Source organism: Pristiophorus japonicus, chromosome 13 (genome assembly GCF_044704955.1).
Source record: "Pristiophorus japonicus isolate sPriJap1 chromosome 13, sPriJap1.hap1, whole genome shotgun sequence".
NCBI classification, from domain to species: Eukaryota; Metazoa; Chordata; class Chondrichthyes; family Pristiophoridae; genus Pristiophorus; species Pristiophorus japonicus.
The window spans coordinates 14,417,367-14,439,421 of record NC_091989.1 but is presented as its reverse complement, the minus strand read 5'-3'; the positions used below and the strand labels follow the sequence as shown (position 1 = coordinate 14,439,421).

General features: G+C 45.3%; 2 protein-coding genes across 5 annotated transcripts in view; one reads left to right on the top strand and one right to left on the bottom strand.

Annotated features, from left to right (window-relative positions):
- Window positions 1-8,452, bottom strand: part of net1 (neuroepithelial cell transforming 1) — a 141,099-nt gene extending 132,647 nt beyond the window's left edge. For 2 of the 4 annotated variants that reach the window (XM_070897169.1, XM_070897170.1), the window contains exon 1: window positions 8,265-8,452. In XM_070897169.1, coding sequence (XP_070753270.1) covers window positions 8,265-8,362 — 98 coding nt within the window. In that variant the 5' untranslated portion in view covers window positions 8,363-8,452. The remainder of the gene's footprint in view (window positions 1-8,264) is intronic. The other 2 variants (XM_070897167.1, XM_070897168.1) reach the window with 1 other exon arrangement.
- On the top strand, window positions 8,265-21,845 carry LOC139278418 (endogenous retrovirus group PABLB member 1 Env polyprotein-like). Its single transcript, XM_070897173.1, has 2 exons — window positions 8,265-8,695; window positions 19,507-21,845. Exon 2 carries the CDS (start codon window positions 20,023-20,025, stop codon window positions 21,166-21,168), a length of 1,146 nt encoding a protein of 381 aa, XP_070753274.1. The 5' UTR covers window positions 8,265-8,695; window positions 19,507-20,022; the 3' UTR covers window positions 21,169-21,845.
- Window positions 21,846-22,055: the final 210 nt, after the last annotated feature.

The window sequence follows — 22,055 nt, the reverse complement described above, 5'->3', positions numbered from 1 at the left end:
GAGTGAGTTGGAGTAGTTAAGTCTAGAGGTAACAAAGGCATGAATGAGGGTTTCAGCAGCAGAAGAGCTGAGACAGGGGCGGAGGCAGGCAATATTACGGAGGGCGAAAAAGGCGGTTTCAGTTATGCTGTGGATGGATATGTTGGGGTCAAATGTGACACCTAGGTTGCGAACAGTCTTGTTCATCCCTCTCCCTAGCATCAATCTGAGGGTGGAGTCAGTGGTTAGGGAATGCATTTTGTGGCGGGGACCAAAGATAATGGCTTCGGTCTTCCCAATATTTAATTGAAGAAAATTTCTACTCATCCAGTACTGGATGTCGAACAAGCAATCTGACAATTTAGATACCAAGCAGGAGTCGACAGAAGTGGTGGCGAGGTAGAGCTGGGTGTCGTCTGCGTACACGTGGAACTGACTCCGTGTTTTCAGATGATATCGCCAAGTGGCAGCATAAAGATGAGAAGAGGGGACCAAGGACAGATCCTTGGGGGACACCAGAGGGGTCTTTAATTTTCTGCACTCCTTGAACTCACTAGACACTGTAATGTTAACCCTGAACAGCATAATACAGCTTTTCCACCCACCCAGTGGTGATGCTAAGCCCTATGCATCAACTCAAAAATGGAAATATAACTGCAGCCTTCGATTAACACACATTGATATAAAAATTGTTGCATATATTTTCAGGTAGCCAAGAACTACAAACTTCATTTTTGGCTGTGTATGGGAGGCTGGTACCTGACATCATTCAGCATTTAGCACTCAACCAATACTGGAGCCTCAAGTCTTACAACAATTACAAGCAGGGTGTGTTTCATTTGTTTGAATTTAAACTATTAGCTTAATTAAGTCCTGTAACTGTTTCATTCCATTTATCGTATTCATACTGGTCCTAAATATGTACATCACATTCACTAAACTTAATTATAAACAGTATGTTACGGGTCACTCTCCAAAAAAGGTATAATACATTGTACCACAAGCTTGGATGAAGTTACTGCATGTCCACAGTTCTCCACACGCCGAGCTCTCTTCAGCTGTGCCACTCTGGGCAGTTACTGAGTACAGGTCAAGAATTGACAGACAGGAACAAAAGATATTGACGGAACAAATGGTTCACTTTCTCAAATGGATGCGGAGATAGACCAATTTCCCATCAGCACTCTTCTGGTTTGACGTTGGTTCATTACATTAAAGTCCGAAAAAACATATGCATTTACAGTATTGCATTTGTGGTACATGCTTGGAATATTCTTGGGAGTCAGTATTGGGGTCAGTACCAGTGCGAGAGGACAAACTAGTGCCAGGACTGCTGGATGGTGTCCAGGTAGTCTGGTGGTGGTGCGGTGCCCAGTGTTGGCAGTGGGAACCTGGTTGGCTCAAGTTGCCTGCTCTCGGGCCTTTTGCAGTTGCTCCTTGCGTCAGGCAGGTTTACAGATGCCTGTGACCTCCGTGTCCTCTCCTTGCGCCCTGGGTCGCTGCTGCTCCCGAGGAGCAGTCATATAGCAGTGCACAGGGAACTGCTGACTCGCTTGCCTGGGCGTTATTTGGTTTGGAATCCTGGCGGGTCCCAGTCCCATTTGGGAGAACTGTAGCGGGTGACCCTTCATTACCAGGTATGGCCTTGGTGGCGATAGGGTCTGGGGGCTGCACCTTAGCACAGTTTGCTCTTTCAGGCTTGTAGCGGTTGGTGCCATTGGGTGCCAGAGCCGATCAGGGACAGGGTATCGATACCGGTGCCCTCCTGAGATCACTTGCTCTGCAGCTTGTATGTACTGGCTGCTTGTGGCCACACTCCATGGTGCATCAATCTGGTCCCAGGGATGCAGGCTACTACATTGGGTAGCTTGCTGGACCTGTATGCTCCTGATGGGCGTCTGCACGCTGCATTGACTGAATGCAGTTGAAATCCTATATCGCACAACTTTTCATTGCGGGGGAAGAGAGGAGCGCCGGCGAGAGCCAGAGAGGAAAACCGGAGGTCAGGAACTCGGTGGGGGGTGGGGGGGGAGAGAAAAAGAGAGGGGGGGTAGTGGGGTGGTAAAAAAATTACGGAGAACACAGTGAGGATGGCAGAAGAACGTGATCCAAGTCTAAAGGGGGTGCAAGGGCGAGGGGAAGAGAGGGTTGAGAGCGCAAACGTGATCCAGGTGATAAGACTGGTCAAAATGCAAAAGTCACGACACTGTCACTATTCACTTCATACCAAATAAACCGGTTAACAAATCAGTGACCCATACACAATGCCCCATCTGTGGCTGGGGTTGAGGAGGTGGGAAAGAAAGAAAGAGAGGAGGTGGGGAACTTGGGCGGAAGCTGGCCAGGGCAGGTCAGGAATTTGGGTGGTGGGGCCAGAACTTGTTTGCGGGGCGCGGGTGGGAGAAGGTCTCAACCAGTAAGAGTGAGCTCTGTTCTATCTGGAGTTGGCAGTCAGAATGGCTTGAATTACACTTTTCAAAGTCACTGATTACGTAGGCAGTGCAGTTCTAATTACACATTGCAGAGAAACTGTTGGGTGTGTCTTATCCTCCAAGGGGATCAATCAGCAGTCAGGTCATGTGATCAAGGGGACCCAATCAGAGCTTTCGGTGTTGCAAACCAACACATCCATTCAAGAAAGGAGGGAGAGAAAACAGGTAACTACAGGCCAATCAGCTGGACTTCAGGTGTCGGGAAAATTATGGAATCCATTAACAAAGTGGCAACAGGGATCTTCAAAAAAATCATATGATTAGGCAGAGTTAAACTGGTTTTATGAAAGGAAAATGTTTAACAAATTTAGTTTTTGAGGATGTAACTGGCAGGGTAGAGAAAAGGGGAACTACTTGATGTGGTATATTTTGATTTCCAAAAAGCATTTGATAAGGTGCGACATAAAAGGTTGCTACGCAAGTTAAGGGCTCATGGGGGTAGGGGTAATATGAGCAAGAATAAAGGACTAATTGACAGAAAACAGTAGGGATAAAAGGGTCATTTTCCGGTTGGCAGGCTGTATCTAGTGGGGTGCCGCAAGGATCAGTGCTTGGACCTCAGCTATTTACAATCTACGTTAATGACTTAGATGAAGGGACCGAGCGCAATGTATCCAAGTTTGCGGACGACACAAAGCGAGGTGGGAAAGTAAGCTGTGAGGAGGACGCAATGAGCAATAAGGTGGCAGATGAAGTATAATGTGGGGAAATGTGAGTTTATTCACTTTAGTAGCAAGAATAGAAAAAAATGATTTTATTTTTAAAATGGTGAGAAACTATTAAATGTTGATGTTCAGAGAGATGTGTGTCCTGGTACAAGAAACAGAGTTAGCATGCAGGTACAGCAAGAAATTAAGGTGGCAAATGGCATGTTGGTCTTTATTGCAAGAAGGTTGGAGTACAAATGGAAGTCTTGCTACAATTGTACAGGGCCTTGGTGAGACCACACCTGGAATACTGTGCACAGTTTTGGTCTCCTTATCTGAGGAAGGATATACTTGCCTTAGGAGGTGGTGCAACAAAGGATCACTAGATTGATACTAAAGCAAAATACTGCAGATGCTGGAAATCTGAAATAAAAACAGAAAATGCTGGCAATACTCAGCAGGTCAGGCAGCATCTGTGGAGAGAATGTTAACTCGGTTTCTCTCTCTACAGATGCTGCCTGACCTGCTGAATATTGCCAGCATTTTGTGTTTTTAGTTCACTAGATTGATTCCTGCTGGGATGAAAAGGTCCTATGAAAAAAGACTTCGATTTATATAGCGTCTTTCATGACCACCAGACATCTCAAAGCATTTTACAGCCAATTAAGTACTTTTGGAGTGTCATCACGGTTGTAAATGTGGGAAATATGAGGAAGAGATTGAGCCTATATTCTCTGGAGTTTAGAATAAGAGGTGATCTCATTGAGACATACAAGAAGCTGAGGGGGATTGACAGGGCAGATGTCAGGTGGTTGTTTCCCCTGGCTGGAGAGTCTAGAACTAGGGGGCATAGTCTCAGGATAAGAGGTTGGCTATTTAATACCGAAAAGAAGAAGAAATTTCTTCACTCAGAGGGTAGTGAATCTTTGGAATTCTACCTCAAAAGGGCTATGGTGCTGTGTATATTCAAGGCTGAGAAATAGTTTTTTGGACTCTAGGGGAATTAAAAGATATAGGGATCAGGCAAGAAAGTAGAGTTGAGGCAGATCATCAGCCATGATCTTAATGAATGGCAAAGCAGGCTCAAGGGGCCGTATGGCCTGCTCCTAATTCTTATTGGAGACTGCCTGACAGATGCCAGCCAAAAAAAAATATCCGTTCAAGAAATAGCTAAACTGTGACAGCGTTGCTCATGCGATTGATCGCCTGATGGATCAATCTTAATTGTTTGTCATCTTGATATTGGCAACTGGTTAATTACCTACATGAATTTGGTAATGATCAACTATATTGTTCTGACAGGTTCCATTGTGTGATCTCACCTTCCCGATGTAGAGGGGAAATGACAGCAGAAATTCTCCCAAGATGTAGTTGCAGAAGCCATTTTAAAGTGGCCACAATGCTGGGTAGTTATGAGTGCCCAGAAATAAATATTAAAAACAGAACCAGAAATGAAACTAAAAAAAATTGCAAAACTGCAAGTAAAATAGCAAGAAAAAAAAACGTGACTTTGGAAGGAAGACATTGGCTGGATGATACAATTACCAGAAAACAGTGAACTGCACATATAACCTATAAAAAAATATTTGCATCATACACGCTTCACCTCAAGTCAGATCTCCTGAACCAATATACTCTCAGGCATTAATGTGGGACAGGTGCATCTTCAGTGGCACTAATATTGCTGAATTTACTGTTTGAGTAGAAGGAAGAGAGAAGCAGAACTGCATATTTGCATACTGAACTTTATAAAATTTCTAGCAATTGAAAAAAAGCCAGCAGACGAGTAAACTTTTTTGATTTCCAAAAATAGATTTTCCTGCAACAGAGAGATCGCTGACATACATTGTAAATTCTGCCATCTAGCTCACTAATGTCGCCGTTGATGACTTCCTTCATATTTTCCTGCATTTCTAATTTGGATACATCTCAATAAGCATGCCAGCGAATCAAAGCGGCATGGCCAATGTTTGACACGAGGCAACCTTGTGTGAAATATCTTGAAACTACAAAAGCTCAGCTATTTAATGAAATAGGGTAGTCACATTACAGCAGTTCAGCCTTAATATCACGATTAACAGATCTGTGAGTGGGTTAGCCTTGCTCGGTAATTTCATTGAAGTTTGTTTCTGGGACTTAGCAACCGTCTAATCTGGATAGTCTTGTGTAAAAATGGTGACCAAATTAAAAGTACCCACTTGGCCCTTCTGGCATCCATATCACTATGACCATATGCAAACTTGATGAAGCAATAATCTGGAAAATACCATTTAGAGGTGATGAAATTGACAAAAGTTGCTGTTGTAAAGCGCTTCGTGACGTCGAGATTGTGAAAGACGCTATATGAATGCAAGACTTTCTTTAATTTGGGAGATGATTGTAAAACCTAATAATGAAAATAAACAAACAGCTCTCCATCTTCAATACAAATCTTGGAGATCACAATGCTACCAGGTTCCCAGGGCCAAAACTTTCTAGCTTAAGTGGCAGCAGCAGGAACACAGATGTTCATTCAGGAAAATTGCAATCGCATTGATACTTTAGTCAGTCAGTTGTATTATATCTCATGATTGTTGTGCTTCATAAATATAGCCTTGGAGTTGGCTGCCCTGTGAACATCTTCCAGATCCTGTATTCTCAGTGATAAATGACTTAACTAGACAAATTATGATCACAGTTCCATTCACAAATCCTCAGAATATCAAGCAGTCCATGCCTGCATGCTGCAAGAACTGGACAGCATTCAAGCTTGGGCCAATAAGTGGCAAGTAACATTCACGACACACAAGTACCAGGCAATGTCTATCACCAGCAAGAGAGAGTCTAACCACCAACCCTCAACATTCAACAAGACTATAATTGCCAAATCCCCCACCATCAACATTCTGCGGTCCCCTTTGACCAGAAACTTAACTGTTCCAGGCACATGAATACTGTGGCTGTAAGACCAGGTCAGAGGTTGGGTATTCAGCAGAGAGTGCAGCTCCAACACTCAAGAAACTCGACACAATCCAGGATAAAGCAGCCTGCTTGATTGGCACCCCATCTATCACCTTCAACATTCACTCACTCCACTACCGTGGCTGTAGTTCCACCACCAGTGCACTGTGTACAATCTACAAGAGGCACCGCAGCAACTCGCCAAGGCTTCTCTGATAGTACCTCCACCACCTAGAAGGACAAGGGTAGCAGGCGCATGGGAACACCATCACCTCCAAATTGCCCTCCAAGGTCACATACCATCCTGACTTGGAAATATATTGCCGTTCCTTCATCATCGCTGGGTCAAAATCCTGGAATTCCCTCCTGAACAACACTGTGGGAGTACCTTCACCACTTGGATTGCAGCAGTTTAAGAAGGTGACTCACTACCATCTTTCAAGGGCAATTAGGGATGGGCAATAAATGCAAGCTTTGTCAGCAAAATCCACATTCCATGAACTAATGAAAAAAAAAATGTATTAGGCTAATGTGAGTCAAGTCTCTGCAGCTTTATCCGCTACCATTCGTTCTGTTGCCCAAGTTTTTTTTCCCCTTAATAACATATTGGAGTGTGTACTGACCCGGCGAGGTCCCGCAAAAGTAGGTTTTCGGCACGCAATGCGCATGCGCCGAAAACCAGTTTTTCAGATTTGTCAAGTCCTAGCTTGACAGATCCAACACATCTCGGCAGCAAGGACATTTGCATGGACAAGATTGCGTTATTTGCCCAGAAAATGTCCTTAAAACTCTTGTGCCTGGTAAAAGCAGGTGCATAACCTACTTTTACCAACTTTAAAGAGTTTTAAAACATAAAAATAAAATTTAAAACCACATTTTTCAGTTAAAAGCCCTGCCCACTAAGGCAAGTTTATTTTGAACCCTAATTACAAAACTTAAAAAATCCAAAAAATTTATTAACTTTAATTTAAATTAATGCTAAACATGTGATTTTTTTAAAAAATTGTGTTTTGGTGGTGGTGGTGGTGGCGGCAGCAGGCTGGGGGGGGGGGTTCTCATTCATAAGAACTCCTCTTACTTACGGAGTTCCCATTATTATGGATGAGAATATTTTCCTTTGATTGGCTGTCCAGTGCCATATGACTCCAGCATCTCCCTACGCATCTCCAAGACGTGAACGTGCACAGGGAGAGGAGGCCTCCGACCAGGATCACTGGAAGACACAGCAGCAAAAGGTCGGTGTGGATCTTTTTTTACTATTTTCTGGCGAGCGCCCGCGGGAAGCCTGGCACCAGAATTTCAGGCCCATTACAAAGTTGCTTTTGCTGGTCTTGTTTCCTTATGGATGGATACATGGTCCAAGTATGATACAGCTCAATCAAATTCTGACTTTCTCAGAAGTTTGTCAAGATTTCAGAGTTTTAATTCATTGTGGATTTTATGCACAATAAATAATAACCATGAAGTCAATAAAATGATTATTTTAACATTGTGGCTAACATTCCTTCCTCAACCAACACCTAAAACAGATCATTTCTTAGTGGGAGCTTGCTGTGCAAAAATTAACTGCTCATTTCCTACATTACAACAATGACTAAACTTCAAAAGTAATTAATTCGTTGTAAAGCACTTCAGGATGTCGTGAGGTTGTGAAAGACGCTATACAAATGCAAAACTTCCTTTAATTTGGCAAAGTCCTGGAATCATCTTTATGAGTGGAAACCCTAATAATGATGAAGACAAACTAACAGCTCTCCGTTTTTGATACAAATCTTGGAGGAGAAGTCACAATATTACCAGGTCACCAGGACATTATTTTCCAGTTTAAGTGGCAGCAGCAGGAAAATAAATCTGGGCTAATAAAATCTGGGAAGGTCAAAGCTGGACAAGCAGCCTTGGCTTAAAATTATGAAATTGAGGCAAAGGGGGAAGAAGATATTTGCGGGGGGTGAGGGCAGGTTCAAGGGAGGGGGGGTAAAGAGAGGGGCACAGGGGGGGGGTGGTAAAGAGAGGGGCACGGGGGGGGGGGTGGTAAAGAGAGGGGCACGGGGGTGGTGATGGGCAATGGAGGGAGAGGGGGAGGGATGGAGGGAGAGGGGGAGGGGGAGAGAATCAGGGGCGTGGTGTGAAAGGCGGTACAGCCCCAAGGCTTTTGCTGCGGCCTGTGTGCCCGGGAACGGCCCCCGGCCCCCCAGCACTCACTCACCGGTGGCTGCAGCTGTCTGGCGTGCTCGAAGGCGCGGAGGACTTTCTCTTCAGCGGCGGCCTCCTGTTGTCTTTCGCCGCCGGCTCAGCCTGGTTCATGGTACAACCGTCGATCAGGCACTGCGACGAAAGTGCCGACGTCGGGCGGGCGGCGCTTTGAAGCTCTCCGCCGCTGGCCTGGCACCAACCGCCCCTCGCGTTTGAAACTGGTGCGGCTCGAATCCACCAATCAGCGCGCGCCCTGTTGCCAGGACAACGCCGGGGGCCTTGCCTCCTCTCAGGCCGATCTGAAGCCTAGCTCCGGCATCTGCTCGGTCGGAATTGTGAACCCAGCAGCAGCTGCATGACACACACATGAGATGGGTCGAGACTGAGCAGATAGAGAGAAACTGTGCCCGTTGGCGGAAAGGAACCAGAGAACACAGATTTAAGGTGATTGGCAAAAGAATCAAACACGACATGAGGAAAAACGTTTTTTTTTTAAACGCGGGGCGTGGTTAGTGATATGTCCTGACTCTAATGTGCTGACTAACACGAGACACATGCTGAAGTCAAGGTCACTCAGGACCTGCACCTTTAATTCCAGCTCTCCAGTGCTGCACTAGCCTGAGACCTCCCTTTATATACCTCAATGGGACAGGTATGGAGTGTCTCCTGCAAGTGCACCCCTGGTGGTAAGGTATGCTTATTGTTACAGGTCATCTCCAGTTACAGTCATGTATAGCATGGTAAGATGTAGTTATATACAGTAATGTGACATCACCCTCCCCCATGACATCACCCTCCCCCAAGGTCTTATTGCCTTTATAGATTCAGTCTCTCAAGTGGTCTGCGCTCTCGCGTGGAGCGTCTTAGTGGTGGTTCAGTTGTTTGCCTTGGTGCCTGTTTTTCGTTCGGTGTGATTGCTGGTATCTCGCCTGGGCTGTCTGTTGAGACTGCCCTTTCCTCAGGTTGTTCCACCTGTCTGTCCACCAAGTGTGGTGTGAGTTCCACATTGTAGTCTGCCTCTGGTTCTTCAGTGTTATCAGTGAATCTACTTTTTACTTGGTCGACATGCCTCCGGCAGGTTTGGCCATTGTCCATTTGTACAACCAGTAGCCTGTTTCCCTCTTTGTCTGTTACTGTTCCTGCAAGCCATTTGGGACCCCGGCCATAGTTTAGAACAAACACTTTGTCCCCTATCTCATTCCACCTCCCCCTCGAATTTTGGTCGTGGTACTCAGCTTTTGACACTTAGCCTGAACAATTTCATGCATGTCGGGGAGGATTAACGAGAGCCTGGTCTTTAAGGTTCGATCCATCAATAGTTGCACGGGGGGAACCCCAGTCAACGAATGCGGACGAGATCTGGTATGCCAGCAGCAGTCGCGACAGGCGGCTCTGCAACGTGGGACCTTGGATTCTGAGCATGCCTTGTTTAATGATCTGCACTGCTCGCTCCGCCTGGCCATTGGAGGCCGGCTTGAAAGGTGCCGTCTTAACATGATTTATACCGTGGTCAACTATAAAATCGTGAAATTGTGCGCTGATGAAGCACGGACCATTATTACTGACCAATATGTCAGGAATGCCGTGCGTTGCAAACATGGTTCTAAGGCTCTCCACAGTGGTGGAGGAGGTGCTCGAGTTTAAAATGGTGTACTCGATCCATTTTGAGAATGCATCAACGACTACGTGGAACATTTTGCCCATGAATGGGCCCGCATAGTCTACATGCACCCGCGACCACGATTTGGTGGGCCAGGGCCAGGGGCTTAGGGTGGCCTCCCTGGGGGCATTACTGAGTTGGGCACAAATGGTGCACCGACGGACGCAGAGCTCCAAGTCTACGTCAATGCCAGGCCCCCAGACATGCGATCTGGCTACGGCCTTCATAAGGACGATCCCCGGGTGCTCGCGATGGAGCTCCCGGACAAACGCCTCCCTGCTTCATAAGGACATAACTACTCAGCTGCCCCACATCAGGCAGTCTGCCTGTAGTGAGAGTTCATGCATGGGCCTATGGAAGGGTTTGACCTCCTCGGGGCAGGCATCGCGAGCCTCTGCCCAGTCACCGGTTAAAACGCATCTTTTAACGAGAGATAACGTGGGGTCACTGGTCATCCAGGCTCTGATTTGGCGAGCCGTCATGGGCGAACCTGTGGATTCCTGTGATTGCCATGACCATCTCACAGTCCTGTTCATCGGACCTTCTGTGATCGCCAAGGGTAGCCTGCTAAGCGCGTCGGCACAGTTGTCTGTGCCTGGTCTGTGCCTTATCGTGTAGTCGTAAGCCGCCAGCATGAGTGCCCACCGCTGAATGCGCGCCGAGGCGTTGGCGTTGATTGCCCTGCACTCGGATAGTGAGAGGCATGTGGTCGGTTTCTAATGCGAACTTGGCCCCGAAAAGGTATTGGTGCATCTTTTTGACACCGTACACGCACGCGAGCGCCTCCTTCTCAGCCCACGCTCTGCCCGCGAAAGTGACCTGGAGGCATAAGCAACGGGCTGCAATTTACCCACATCATTGACGTGCTGTAAAACGCACCCGACCCCATACGCTGACGCATCACACGTAAGGACTAACTTTTTACTTGGGTCAAAAAAGGCTAAAACACTCTTGGAACATAGAACATAAAAACATAAGAACATAAGAATTAGGAACAGGAGTAGGCCATCTAGCCCCTTGAGCCTGCTCCGCCATTCAACAAGATCATGGCTGATCTGGCCGTGGACTTAGCTCCACTTACCCGCCCGCTCCCCATAACCCTTAATTCCCTTATTGGTTAAAAATCTATCGATCTGTGATTTGAATACATTCAATGAGCTAGCCTCAACTGCTTCCTTGGGCAGAGAATTCCACAGATTCACAACCCTCTGGAAGAAGAAATTCCTTCTCAACTCGGTTTTAAATTGACTCCCCCGTATTTTGAGGCTGTGCCCCCTAGTTCTAGTCTCCCCGACCAGTGGAAACAACCTCTCTGCCTCTATCTTGTCTATCCCTTTCATTATTTTAAATGTTTCGATAAGATCACCCCTCATCCTTCTGAACTGCAACGAGTAAAGACCCAGTCTACTCAATCTATCATCATAAGGTAACCCCATCATCTCTGGTATCAGCCTAGTAAATCGTCTCTGTACCCCCTCCAAAGCTAGTATATCCTTCCTTAAGTAAGGTGACCAAACCTGCACACAGTACTCCAGGTGCGGCCTCACCAATACCCTGTACATTTGAAGCAGGATCTCCCTGCTTTTGTACTCCATCTCTCTCGCAATGAAGGCCAACATTCCATTCGCCTTCCTGATTATCTGCTGCACCTGCAAACTAACTTTTTGGGATTCATGCACAAGGACCCCCAGGTCCCTCTGCACCGCAGCATGTTGTATTTCTCCCCATTCAAATAATATTCCCTTTTACTGGTTCTTTTCCAAGGTGGATGACCTCACATTTTCCGACATTGTATTCCATCTGCCAAACCTTAGCCCATTCGCTTAACCTATCTAAATCTCTTTGCAGCCTCTCTGTGTCCTCTACACAACCCGCTTTCCCATTAATCTTTGTGTCATCTGCAAATTTTGTTACACTACACTCTGTCCCCTCTTCCAGGTCATCTATGTATATTGTAAACAGTTGTGGTCCCAGCACCGATCCCTGTGGCACACCACTAACCACCGATTTCCACCCCGAAAAGGACCCATTTATCCCGACTCTCTGCTTTCTGTTAGCCAGCCAATTCTCGATCCATGCTAATACATTTCCTCTGAGTCCGCGTACCTTTATCTTCTGCAGTAACCTTTTGTGTGGCACCTTATCAAATGCCCTTTGAAAATCTAAATACACCACATCCATCGGTACACCTCTATGCACCATGCTCGTTATATCTTCAAAGAAGAACGAAGCAAAATAATTGTTTAAGGTCTCAGCCATTTCCACATTTCCCATTATTAAATCCCCCTTCTCATCTTCGAAGGGACCAACATTTACTTTAGTCACTCTTTTTTCCGTTTTATATATCGGTAAAAGCTTTTACTATCTCTTTTTATGTTTTGCACAAGTTTACTTTCGTAATCTAACATTCCTTTCTTTATTGCTTTCTTAGTCATTCTTTGCTGTCGTTTAAAATTTTCCCAATCTTCTAGTTTCCCACTAACCTTGGCCACCTTATACGCATTGGTTTTTAATTTGATACTCTCCTTTATTTCCTTGGTTATCCACAGCTGGTTATCCCTTCTCTTACCGCCCTTCTTTTTCACTGGAATATATTTTTGTTGAGCACTATGAAAGAGCTCCTTAAAAGTCCTCCACTGTTCCTCAATTGTGCCACCGTTTAGTCTGTGTTCCCAGTCTACTTTAGCCAACTCTGCCCTCATCCCACTGCAGTCCCCTTTGTTTAAGCATAGTATGGTCGTTTGAGACACTACTTCCTCACCCTCAATCTGTATTACAAATTCAACCATACTGTGATCAACATGGAAGGTTGTGTGCCTTATTGAAGGCACGTTCTTGGACGTCCCCCCCAAAACCAATCGCACCCCTTTCTGAGTAGCACATGGAGAGACTCCAGCAGCATGCTCAAGTTCTGCATAAAGTTCCCAAAGTAATTGAGTAGCCCGAGAAAGGCGCGCAGTTCCGAGACATTCCGGGGCCTGGGTGCCAGGCGAATCAGTTCGGTTTTGGATTCGGTTGGGCGGATTGCATCAGCGGCAATCCTTCTGCCCAAAAATTCAACCTCAGGCACGAGAAACAGACACTTGGATTTCTTAATTCTTAGACTTATCCGATCCAATCGACTTAGTATTTCCTCAAAATTGCGAAGATGAGAGTCGGTGTCCCTGCCCGTGATGAGTATGTCATCTTGAAACACAATCGTCCCCGGGATGGACTTGAGCAGACTCTCCATGTTACGTTGGAATATAGCAGCTGGCGACCTGATGCCAAATGGGCATCGATTATACACAAAAAGGCCTCGATGTGAGTAGCTTAGATTCTTCGGTCAGTTCTTGCGTCATATATGCAGATGTGAGGTCAAGTTTCGAGAAAAGTTTTCCTCCAGCCAATGTGGCAAATAGGTTCTCCGCTCTGGGCAGCGGGTATTGGTCCTGTAGGGAGACTCTGTTTATGGTAGACTTGTAATCCCCACAGATTCGCATGGATCCATCAGGCTTCATGACGGGGACGATGGGGCTTGCCCAGTCGCTGAATTCCATGGGAGAAATTATGCCTTCTCGCAGAAGCCGGTCCAGTTCGTTTTCAATCTTTTCCCTCATCACATAGGGCACAGCTCTAGCCTTGTGATCGACCGGTCTGGCATTGTGTGTGATGTAGATTCTAACTTTAGCCCCTTTGAAGGTGCCCACACCTGGCTGAAAGAGATGTTCAAAACGGCTTAGAACTGTTGAGCAGGAGGTCCGTTCCTCTGACGACATGGCGTGAACATCATCCCATTTTCAATTAAGTTCTGCTAGCCACTTCTCCCCAACAGGGCTGGGAGATCCCCGGGGACAATCCACAGGGAAAGTCGGTGCACCATCCCTTTGTGTGTGACTGAGAGCATGGCGCTACCAAGGACTGGGACGATTTCTTTAGTATAGGTCCTTAGTTTGGCATTGATCTTTGTGAGTTTTCGTCTGTTGCTTTTGTGCGGCCACAGCTGTTCAAATTGTTGAACGCTCATGAGGGATTGACTGGCCGCCGTGTCCAGTTCCATGTTGACGGGTATCCCGTTGAGTAGAATCCTCATCATAATTGGAGGCGTCTTGGTGTAAGAACAGTGGACATTGATCGTGTTAACCCGCTGTACCTCGGCGTCCTGTGCACTGTTCCAACCAGTCCCGTGCACTGTTCTGGTCAGCTTTCCGACCCTTCCGTTTCGTATACCAGCCGAGCTGCTGTTTTTCTGCACATGCGAGCCAGATGCCCTGTGTAGTTGCAGTTTCTGCAAACGGCATGCTGAAATCGACACACCCTGGTTGAGTGCCTTCCTCAACATCTCCAACACAGACCCTTTCCATTATTTCCGAAGGATGTGCTGCGTCTGGCTGATCTCCCTTGAGCTTCTCTCAATCTGTTGTTAATTGCTCGCATTGTGGGTTGATGAGATGTGATTGGCCGTTCATGTGGCCCTTGATTTTGATGGCTTCTGGCGCTACTGTCTGCTGTTGAAGACCTGCTCTCCTGCCTTTGTCTGTGTGTGAGGGTAGCGGTTTGTTTCACAATGTGAACCCCTTGTTTCGATGCCTCGTTGGTTGTCGTACCCGAAGTATAGATCAGCCTCGTTTCTTCTTCGCCTGCCAAGAACGTCTGTGCGACCAGTGCTGCTGCCTCGAGAGTCAAGTTCTTAGTCTCTATAAGCTTTCGGATTATGCCTGCGTGGCCTATTCCTTCAATAAAAAAGTCTCTCAGTACTTCTCTCCTTAGTTCATCAGGGAACTCACATGAACTAGCCAGCCTCCGAAGTTCTGCCACGAAGTCGGATATGCTTTGGCCCACACAGCGTCTGTAGTTGTAGAACCTGTGTCTGGCCATGTGTAGACTGCTCGCTGGCTTCAGGTGGTCTCTCACCAGTGTGCTCAACTCCTCAAACGACTTGCTTGCTGGTTTCTCGGGTGCCAGCAGGTCTTTCATTAAAGCGTATGTTTTCGAGCCACAGCTGGTCAAGAGATGGGCTCTTCTCTTGTCTGCCTTATCGTCACCCAGCCAGTCTTTGGTCACAAAGCTTTGCTGGAGCCTTTCTATAAAGTCATCCCAATTGTCTCCAACATCGTATTTCTCATCTGAGCTGTTGGTAGCCATTCTGTGGACTCTGTGATCCCATAACTCGTCGCCACTGTTATGCCCTGACTCTAATGTACTGACTTACACAAGACACATGCTGAAGTCAAGGTCACTCAGGACCTGCACCTTTAATTCCAGCTCTCCAGTGCTGCACTTGCCTGAGACCTCCCTTTATATACCACAGTGGGACAGGTATGGAGTGTCTCCTGCAAGTGCACCCCTGGGTGGCAAGGTATGCTTATTGTTACAGGTCATATCCAGTTACAGTCATGTATAGCGTGGTAAGATATAGTTATATACAGTAATGTGAGATGCATGACACTTACTATACAGTATAAATGCACACGAGGCCCATACTTGAGAGAAGGTCACTCTGACCAGTTACCTTTATTACCAAGACCTCAAGTGATGAAGGTGGGTGGAGCTCCTTTTATACCTGAAAGTCCAGGTTAGGAGTGTCTCCCACAAGTTCACCCCTGTGGAAATGTATTTTTATCTAAGCTGATACCATATGGTATTTGTGTGCCCTTTGCAATATATATATAACAAAATGGAGTCCTGGTCCTTCCAGAACTTTCTGCATTTTAGCAGTCAGCTTGCATAAACAGCTAAACCTGGTTTGAGATGGCTGATGGCCATCAGACAGCTAGGAGACAAGTCATGCTGAGACAAGTACCCCCGCCCATGGTGCTCTCCTATTGTCGACACGACAAGAGTTCCATGTCACCCCACCCTTTTCTTCTAGACTCAAACCACCAGCCATTATCTCTTGTAGAGACCTCATCTTTTTGATGCAAACAGATAACTGACTAGGAAACTGAACAATGCAAGACAGGTAATAGCTCATTACCTCACTCTCATGGAGTAATGGCCGGCTGGCCAACTAATAACCCTGACAAAAGGAAATATCTGGAAACCATGTCAGGACAAGGATGTAGTAAATAACTCTTTATTTGTATTCACTGACTACGAGACAGAGCCAATACATAGGGAGAGGCCATAACTTGGGTTTTACTGTATAAATATCTTGTGAAACTGTACCATTGCGGAGGTGTTCACTTAGCCCTTGACTGAGTGTGACCTGCCCCTTGCTAGCAAGTAAATTAAAGAAACTTCTGCCGGAGCTGTAAGTGTCGGAGTCATTCTTTTCGGAGGTCGAGATTTCGACAGTTACTTCTTGGAGGTTCCACCGAGATTGCATACTCTCTGTCCTGTGAGTAAAACGGATACAGGCATAGTGCCTCTCCAGTGAAAGGCTTCAGTGGCCAAACAAGGTGAGCCTTTTGCTCACAAGACGGTTTCTTCACTGTTGAATCGCATATGTAATCTGTTGTCCACAGGGGAGGTACTGCAATCTACAAGACTCAGCATTTAAAAGCTCAAGTTATTTTTTTATAACCACTTCTTTCTCAGCTTGCAAGCAGAAGGGAACGGGTTCTGGAAAAATCTCGAAACAGCCCGGGGAAGGTTTCAGTAGGTAAGGGAGCGCTAGTCGATCGAAAAAGGTTCCTGAAGGTTCTTATGTGATAAGATTAGAAAAAAAAGCGCTAATCGATCGAAGGTTCTTATGTGATAAGATTTTTATTGTTTTTAATTAGGAAAAGGTTCTTATGTGATAAGAGTAGGAAAAAAAAAGAAGCGCAATCGATCAAAGGTTCTTTTGTGATAAGAGTTAGGGTATGGAACCATAAGTTTTATCAGTTTTATAAGTTTTATTCGGATAAGTTAAGGACTCGGTCTGTAGTGGCGTACAACGCAGACTGAGAATTGATTATTTGTTTAGAGTGTAAGGTTATGATTTGTGTACTCGCGTGAATATTGTTTGTCCTAGTTATCCTTGTTATACTGTTGTGTGCAATACCTTTGTGCGACATTGCCATCAGAGAAACGGGAAGAGTCACGAGGGAAAATTGTGATTCGGAAAAAAAAACACAAGGATTGATTAAGAAAAGAAACAGTAACTGATTGATCAACTACGGTTGGTTCGTGCCAACATATCTCACACACCCAGACTGAGCCCGAATTAAGAGCCTTTTCAAGCCACGTAACGGCCAGGAGAAGTGGGCGTAGAGAACTCGGTTGGCCGAAAGGATTGTGAGATCAGGAACTGGAAAATCTGAATCATCCAGAATGGGTGCCGGAGCAAGTTAAAACACCACAAAAGGCACACCAGCCTATGTCATGCTCCAGAATTGTGGTCAGTCTTCAATTGACCAAAGAAACAAAAACGGTAAAGTGGACTAAGGGTGAAAACAGGCCATTTCCACCCAATGGTTCATTTAATTTAGAGAGAACAACATGTCTAGAGGAGTGTCTTATAAACAGAGATCCAGGTAGAAGAGGGAGAAAAAAAAAGGAAAGTAATAGAAAAGGCCTGGGTTCCGATTCTTCAAGCCCATGTAAAATTAACAGAGGAAGTAAATCAAATGTAAAAAAAGAGAACCTGATAGTGACTTATGGATTCAAAAAAAAATAAAGCTAGAAAAAAAAAGCTTTATTGAATGGAGAGAGACTTTTGTGAATGTCTTGTCTTTGAATGAGAGTGCTTCTGTGTTTTTTCTTGTGTCTGGAAACCTGTTTGGAAAGGTTGTGGAGCTGCCTGTTTGTTTTAGCTCCACCCACTTTTTCAAACAAAGTGAAGTTTTTTAACCCTTCATAGTGTTGTCCTGTATGTGGGAAGTTTAAGACATTTTAAGTTAGAAGCGCAGGTGTGGATTTATTCGGATGAGAAGTTACGGAGCTAGGAAATGCACAAAGGTGGTTAAAAGTTGTAATGCCTTGGGAAGTTGTAAAGCCTTTTTTTTTAAAAAGCCTTTGTGGGTCTCTCGAGGTGCAGGCTGGGGGAGTGCACTCTCATTGTCCTTGGTGTAAAATCTTGGTACAATAGCTTCTAGCTTAGTAAGAGGATTTGTTTTTTTTTTGATAGAGTGGCAGTACAATAGTTGAATTGGGATTTTGAGATATTTCAGGTGATCTCCTTGATCAACATTTTGGGTGTGTTGGAAAAATCTTGGGTTTGGAAGCCTTTTAATAAAATTAGAAAACAAGTACTTTACATTCTGTGATCTGGGAATCACTATAAGCATAAATGAGAAGTCGGTGTAACACACCGATTCTTCCGGTTCAGAAGCCCGGTAGTGACAAATGGAGGTTTGTCAATGACCTACGAGCTGTGAATGAATCTACTATATTCTCACAATGCTTAAAGAAGGATTTGGAATGAAGTATCCCGGAATGCTTTCCAGAGTCTTAAGCAGCCCCTCACTGCAGCACCAGCCTTGGGATTACCAGATTACACTAAGCTATTCAACTTATTTGTGCATCACAAAATCGGGTTTTGCACAATCTGTTTTGACTCAGTTACATGGGGACAGGCAGCGACCGGGAGCGTATTTCAGTAACCAACTAGACCCAGTGGCACGCGGACTACCAAGATGTCTTCCTTCGCTGGCAGCAGCTTATTATGCTATGCGACAGGCTCAGGCAATAACCCTAAATCATCATACCATTTTGTATATCCCACACTGTTGAGATCTTACTTACTAAATGTGCCACCCAACACCTAACCTCCGCAAGAACCACTAAATATGAAGTTGAACTGTTATCAAATCCGAACCTTATAATTGCTCAGACCCGCCACCTACTATTAATGACATGCTGACTTTTCAGACACAGGCCAGTACGGAGGTGGTGGTGACCTAGACGAAGGATCAATGTTATAAAAATCCAGAGGGAATATGTGTTCATACGTTCACACGTGCCGGCAAAGGGGGAATGGCAGATTATATTTTTGCAACTTGGTATGCACCAGGTATTTCGGCAATTGCAGAACAAATCTGTGAAAATTGTGTTACCTGTCAGACAATGAATCCGGGTAAGATGGAAAAAGTAGAGTCTGCCTCCCACCCAAATCCAGTCGGGCCTTTTGTACATTTACAAATGGATTTTATTGAATTACCTATGTGTATGGGATTCAAGTATGTATTAGTTATTGTAGATGTGTTCTCTAGATGGATTGAAGCCTTTCCATGTAAAAAGGCCGATGCCACTACTGTTGCTAAATGTTTGTTAAAGGAAATCGTACCGCGCTTCGGAATCCCTGCTAAGCTTTCTAGTGATAACGGGTCACATTTCACGGGAACTGTTAGAAGAGAACTGTGTAAAGCTTTGCAGATTAATCAACGTTTTCATTGCAGTTATCATCCACAATCAGCTGGACTTGTTGAAAGATATAATGGAATGCTTAAAATAAGCTGGCAAAACTATGCAATGACACTGGACTGAAATGGACAGAACTGCTGCCCTTAGCTTTGATGGTAATGCGATCTGCAACCAACAGAACAACAGGCCTGTCACCGCATGAGATAGTTATGGGACGTCCCCAACGACTACCTTTTACAGCACCATTTACTGTAAAACAAATGGACATCCACAAAATGGAGGAAAATATGTTGAACTATTGTATTACACTAACCAAATGTATTTCCAGCTTTCATTCACAGGTAAAGGAAGCTCAAGTCAAGCCAGCGGAAGGGAAGTGTCATAACCTGGAGCCAGGGGAATTCGTTTACATCAAGATTTTTAAAAGAAAAAGCAGTCTACAGCCAAGATTCGAAGGACCATACTAGGTCTTGCTGGCGACCAATACTGCAATCAAGGTAAAGGAAAGACCAACATGGATCCATGCATCCCATTGCAAACGGGCACCCGACCAGGAGGAAGGGAAGAAGGAACCAGAGGAACAGAAAAAAGAAGACTGAATAAGGAACTGTATGGACTATGGGGACTGATGGTGCTGGGCTTGACAGGGTTCTACTTTGCATTATTGATTACACCAGGTGTACAGACCCGCCACCGAAGGGAACTGCAAGTAAACGTATTTATGGCACTGAGTCATAAGTATGCTTAAGAAAGAAACTTGTCGAGTTGTTGGATATGTTCCCATGTACCTGTCCACTCTGAAGGGGGTATTCCCCTGTGATCTGTCCCCTTTAACGAATCAGAAATGGTAGAATGGTTGACAGTGCAAAATAGGACAAACCTAACTCAGGGGCCAGAAACGAAGGAGCAAACAGAATGGAGGTCGGCAGGGTATAAGCTTACAGCCTTCCAGGGATGGTACCAGCCCGTTAATAACCATCAGCCTCCCTTCCTAAGCATTACTCCCAGAATAGAAAATCCCGAAGGTATAATATGCCTAGTGAGTAATAAGACTAAAGGACCAGAAATGGGACGCAGCAAGTGTTCCCAAATGACTAAATGGCAAGCCACAACTAATCCCACTGATGGGAGAAAGATAGCAACCGTTGGCTGGACAATGGTCCATAACAAAGCCCCAGGTGAAGGGTGGGAAGGTGAGACCTCTCGAGTAGGGATGGCGCGAAAGGACCAGGAGCTGACGTCCTATAATTGCACCTACTTTATTTGTGGCCATAAAGCCTACCCATGGTTACCAGCCAACTGGACAGGGTCCTGTTACTTAGGATATGTGGTACCCTTTATCAGATCAATAAAAACTCTAAGGGATGCCTATGGAAGTCATAGATTTAAACGGGATTTGACATGGCTAAACGGAATATTCAAGGTAATGGTGCCACCCTATGGAATAGTATCGACCGAATGGCAGTTACGGGAACTGGCTAACTTAGTTGAATCAGTAGCCAACGCAACTTCCCAAGCCTTTGAAGGGGTAAATGATGAAATGGTAGCTATTCGAACAGTGGCTCTCCAAAATCGTATGGCCTTAGATTATCTCCTAGCCAAGGAGGGAGGGACATGCGCATTAATAGGTGAAGAATGCTGTACGTATATCCCAGATAAATCAGAAGAAATCGGCAGTCTAGCTGAATACATCAGGAAAAAGGTAATAGAGTATAAACAGACAGTTGGCCAGGACGGTATCACCTTGTGGGGTTGGGCATCGGGATGGTTGGGATCCCTAGGGAAATCTGTGGTACAGGGTTTGATCATATTCCTGCTGATAGTCTTCGCCCTGTATCTATTATTTGTCGTCATTAAGTGTTGCTGTGCCAAGGTGGGAGAAACTATGTTACCTATCGAGACCACGGCTAGAGTTATGGTAGCACCAACTGCTGAAGGCTCTTGTGTGGAAATGGAAATGGAGAGACTGTACAAGATCAGAATGGATTGAGTTGTCCTTGTGAAGGACAAAATGGGGGAATGTGGAAATGTATTTTTATCTAAGCTGATACCATACGGTATTTGTGTGCCCTTTGCAATATATATATAACAAAATGGAGTCCTGGTCCTTCCAGAACTTTCTGCATTTTAGCAGTCAGCTTGCATAAACAGCTAAACCTGGTTTGAGATGGCTGATGGCCATCAGACAGCTAGGAGACAAGTCATGCTGAGACAAGTACCCCCCCCCATGGTGCTCTCCTATTGTCTACACGACAGGAGTTCCATGTCACCCCACCCTTTTCTTCTAGACTCAAACCACCAGCCATTATCTCTTGTAGAGACCTCATCTTTTTGATGCAAATAGATAACTGACTAGGAAACTGAACAATGCAAGACAGATAATAGCTCATTACCTCACTCTCATGGAGTAATGGCCGGCTGGCCAACTAATAACCCTGACAAAAGGAAAATATCTGGAAACCATGTCAGGACAAGGATGTAGTAAATAACTCTTTATCTGTATTCACTGACTACGAGACAGAGCCAATACACAGGGAGAGGCCATAACTTGGGTTTTACTGTATAAATATCTTGTGAAACTGTACCATTGCGGAGGTGTTCACTTAGCCCTTGACTGAGTGTGACCTGCCCCTTGCTAGCAAGTAAATTAAAGAAACTTCTGCCGGAGCTGTAAGTGTCGGAGTCATTCTTTTCGGAGGTCGAGATTTCGACACCCACTTGTGGTCAATGTTGTCAAGGTGTACAACTTAGGTCAGCTTATACATGGGTTAAAATGATAGTTGAATACATGACACTTAGGATCTGGAATGCACTGCCTGAAAGTTTGTGGAGGCAGGCTCAATCGTGGCTTTCAAAAGGGAATTGGATAAGTACCTG

Excerpts from the sequence above, each read along its gene's own strand:
- LOC139278418 (XM_070897173.1), top strand. The coding sequence starts at position 20,023 with ATGGTAGAATGGTTGACAGTGCAAAATAGGACAAACCTAACTCAGGGG.